The sequence below is a fragment of the Micropterus dolomieu genome, linkage group LG07, assembly GCF_021292245.1.
Source record: "Micropterus dolomieu isolate WLL.071019.BEF.003 ecotype Adirondacks linkage group LG07, ASM2129224v1, whole genome shotgun sequence".
NCBI lineage: Eukaryota > Metazoa > Chordata > Actinopteri > Centrarchiformes > Centrarchidae > Micropterus > Micropterus dolomieu.
In genome coordinates, this window is record NC_060156.1 from 32,102,835 (window position 1) to 32,107,164 (window position 4,330).

Genomic DNA, 4,330 nt, shown 5'->3' on the forward strand with positions numbered 1-4,330 from the left:
TAAACCCAACAGGAAGTCGGCCATTTTGAATTTTACGTAAAATTTTGGATGATTTACACACTTCGTACTTTAACGAACTCCTCCGAGGGATTTAGTCCGACCGACCTCAAATTTCAGCTGTGCCTTCTAAAGGCATTGAAGATGAAAAGTTGTGCTATTTGCAAGTTTTCGTCAATGGGCGTGTCCGTGGCGTGGCGTCAAAGATCAACTCTTCGCCATGACACGGAAGTTGTCGTAGCTTCAGTGTACATGCTCACATCTGGACCAAACTTTACGTGCTTGATAACTCTCCCACCCCGAAGACATCTACACGCCAATACCGATTTATATTCATAGTGGCAAGTGCTATGTAGCTCCACATAGGGGACACACAAAGTGACATATAGCACCTTCATGCGGCGTAGGAACCGCTTAGCAAATTCACAGCCGCACCGGCAGAGCTCCAGAATGTGCAACTCGGCCGGCTCACACGCGGACGCGCTACAAGTGCGAGGGCCCGCCCAACGCTGCTTGCAGCTTTAATACTATTATTATTATTTTTATTGTTTGTTTTTGTTTGTGTTTGTTTGTTGTTGTTTTTCTCCTCCCCAAGCCCCACTCTCTGTTCTATTGTAGGTTTCGTTGCTTTCTGCAATTGGTGTTTCCCACAGCTTTTCCCTGTTGTCCCCACCTTCCACCGCCTTTCCCTCTTCTCTTACAGGTGTTGTCCTTTCTCTGTGCTGTCTGTTTGTGCCCCCCCATCCCCGTGTCTGCCCCCCTGTCCGGCCCGGTAAAAAATAAAAATAAAATAAAAAAATTGTCCCATCTCTTTCTCATGAAACCATCTGTATATTGTCTCATCTCGTGAGCTTGGTGTATCGTCACACTACTAATCCTAGCCCTGATGTCCCCACCACTTTTCAACACAAAGTGGCATCCTAGCGTGTCTGTATCTTTCTGTAGACAAATGTGCATTACCTATACAACATGAAAGCCTAAAACAAACCCCCCTTACACCGTCTTTGTGTTTTTCTCTGCTTGCTTATCCTTCTCACCTTTTTGTTTTTTGTTTTTTTTTTAACCTATGACCAGTTTGCGTGTCTGTATATGTATATGTGTGTGTATGTGTATATATATATATATATATAATATATAAATTGAGTTGCTTTTTTTCATTGTGAATGCAGGACACACTCATAGTAAACGCTACATCTTTGGTACTCTGTGAGAAAGGTAGTTTGTGTGTGTTCAGGTGCTGTGCAGCAGAGCCAGGCTGGTCAGTTACCTCCCAGGACTTCATGTGTTGGTGCATCGAGTGGCTGGAGCCAGATCCTTCTCTGCTGCTGGATCATCTGGCTCTGATGAGCCCCATGTAGCCATCACTCCTTCTGACATGGGTATGTAGATTATAATGTGTGTCATTATGCTGTATAGACATAAGGCATATTGAAAACATGAATCAAATGCAACAGAAGGGTCAAATAGTTGTGCAGTTTCTTCCTCTCATTCTGTGATTCTGGTGTAGGTGAAAGCTGTATTTTCTTGCATTGTTTACTTTTTTAAATGTTCCTCTCTGATCAAGGACTCTGTACAGTGTGGCCTGATGAGAGCATGGGGCCATTTGGACCCCAGGACCAGCGCTTCCAGCTGCCTGGCAATGCTGGTTTTGACTGCCACCTGGAAGGACTAGCAGAGCATAAAACAAGCATGCCAGACAAGATGATCTCTGATGTACTGTCTGCGCCATCCAGCAGTGAGAGACATGAATTTGTACTTTCCCAGTTCATCGGAGAGTTCTTTGTGAGTGTTATAATGTTAATATTTATAAATTTAACCACAAGTTATACTAGAAAAAAACTGAAAGATGGTTTACAACAGCTAACTGTGCAGCATCACTTATGTAATCATTTAAGTGTAGCTGTGTAACAACACAATTTAGGATACACTCCTGATATTTAACAATGTTTGAATTGCTATTTTGCCAGATTCACCCATATAATCCAGTGCAATCCAAAACAACCACTCTGCCGTGAATTCTGCTATTACTCAGTTTATGATCAGTTTAATTTTTCATTTTTGTATAAAAGGCCAAAACAAATGGAAAGAGTGCACTGCAATATATAGCAGAACTCTCTGCTCTTATGGCAGTGATTCAGTTACCTTCTTAAGATTAGAGCCCGACCGATGTGGGTTTTGGGGGCCGATGACAATATTAAAGGGAAAAAGAGCCGATTTATGAGCAGATATTTTGATTTTGAAAATTTGGATAGTAGAGCCCTTTCCTGTATGTAGTACACATGTATGTAAGAACAGGACGATATTGAAAGCTGTTCTGTATGTGGACTGTAATAACTTTTCCTAAATGGATTAGTAATAAAATACATCATAGTCTAAATAAATATTGCTGCTATAAGGTGCAACTTTTTCAGCCATCTGTAATCATAGAGAGAGAGAATAAGCATGTGTATTTTACCTTACACATAATCTGCCATAATAACTACTTTAAATGTAGCATATTCGCATCTAGAGGACAGTTTGTTAGAAATACCGCACTATTTCAGAAAAAAATCTTGAATCAATCTGTCAACAGCATATCCTCCACCACTCAACTACCGTAACATTAAACACACTGCTGTGAGCCTGGAGGAGCTGGGAGAGGGCAAAGAAAAACAGGAGGGTTAGGAAGTAAGGTCATGGAGAGAAGAAGTAATAAGGGCAGTTTTTATTATGATTTAATTAACGTGACAAATGACCAACTCACTGGTAAGACGGTAACGCAGTCATTCTCCTTCATTCTCTCTGTGTGCTCCGGTAGACTCTGGTCAGCTGATTGTTTTCTTTTGTGGTTTTTGTGGTGTGGTGTGCAGGGGAGCTGCAGAGCGCCCTCTGATGGGCAAACTATGCAACAACCCTGACATGAGTGAAGGATCTATTTCTCTGTTTCTAATTTATGTTTCTCATAAAATGGCTGTTATAAACGCAGATGCTGATGTAAATGTACGCATATCAGGCAATAATATCGTCAGGCCAATAAATCGGTCAGGCTCTACTTAAATCCCTGCAAACCAACTCAGTTTGCCAGTGGCTACGGGACAAAGTCTGTCAGCTAACTTTACATGCTAAAAGAGGCAATTAATTAGCTTAGCTCTGAGCGGAATAGATGGAGTGACTGGGTCCTTCTCCTGCAAGATTGGAACGTGACGTAGCAAAAGACTCCAACAGAACCACAAGTCTTCCCTGCTTGGCCAATCCACAATTGACCTGCCAGCTAACAACTAGCACACCATTTGATTTTGGGCTTCTCTGAAAAATAACACTGTCTAACCCAAAGACAGAATGATTGTAAGAGCTACTTATAAGTTTAAACACACTGAAACTAATACATTTTTCATTTCTGCTTAAAAATGTTTGCTAACAAATGCATGCAGACAACTATAGCTGGGACCTTTAGGTGGAAAACACTGTGGGGCCACCGCATAAAGCCTTACTTAGTACAAGTTTAGTACAAGGGAGAGCTCGCAGGGCACAGCGGAGCCGCTAGTGTGGGGTCGGGGATTATGGTGCTCAGCTCTGCAACGGCGAGAGCGGTGTGCGCTCTCGGGGGACGGGGCTTATAGGCTCCAATGTGAAGTTGAAATGGAATTATCATCATCGCGCAGGTTTGATATGTGAGAAACACATCAAACCTGCCCCTTTGGGGCACTGCATAGAATGTAGGTGTGTTCGGAGCAGGAGAGTGAAGTTTGTTGCAGATGTGAGCATGTACACTGTAGTTACAGCAACTTCCTCTTCCATGGCGATCCGAGCTGGAGCACGTTTACTGGGTCAGTGTATCTCATGTTTGTGGCGGCCCGCCACAGTATCAACGCCGACCACCCCGTATTGATGTGTGATTTTTTTTCTTTTTCTAGGTCTATTTAAAATCGTAGTTGATTGCAGAATGTTGTGCCTATATTTGCGCAGCACCTTGTCTCTCTCTCTCCCTCTCTCTCAAGAATACCACTGCACAAATCTTTCCTACACAACTGTCAATGTTGGAGACCCAAAAAAGTTATTAGCAAGCCTTTAAGGAGCCTAGCTAATAAGGAGAGCTATGTTGTAATATTAGATCACAGCTGATTTGTAAATGCTCCGTATTTCAGTTCAATTCAATTTTATTTATATAGCGCCAAATCACAACAACAGTTATCTCGCAGCGCTTTTCATAAAAGAGCAGGTCTAGACCGTACTCTGTGATGATATTTACAGAAGCCCAACAGTTCCCACCAAGAGCAAGCACTAGGCGACAGAGGCAAGGAAAAACTTCCTTTTAAGAGGCAGAAACCTCGAGCAGAACCATGGCTCAGGGTGG

The 4,330-nt window shown here is 42.5% G+C and overlaps 1 protein-coding gene across 2 annotated transcripts in view; it reads left to right on the plus strand.

Annotated features, from left to right (window-relative positions):
* mmadhcb (metabolism of cobalamin associated Db) overlaps positions 1-4,330 on the plus strand; it is a 30,288-nt gene that overhangs the window by 12,695 nt on the left and 13,263 nt on the right. For both annotated transcript variants that reach the window (XM_046055095.1, XM_046055094.1), the window contains exons 3-4: positions 1,232-1,376; positions 1,562-1,779. In XM_046055095.1, coding sequence (XP_045911051.1) covers positions 1,232-1,376; positions 1,562-1,779 — 363 coding nt within the window. The remainder of the gene's footprint in view (positions 1-1,231; positions 1,377-1,561; positions 1,780-4,330) is intronic.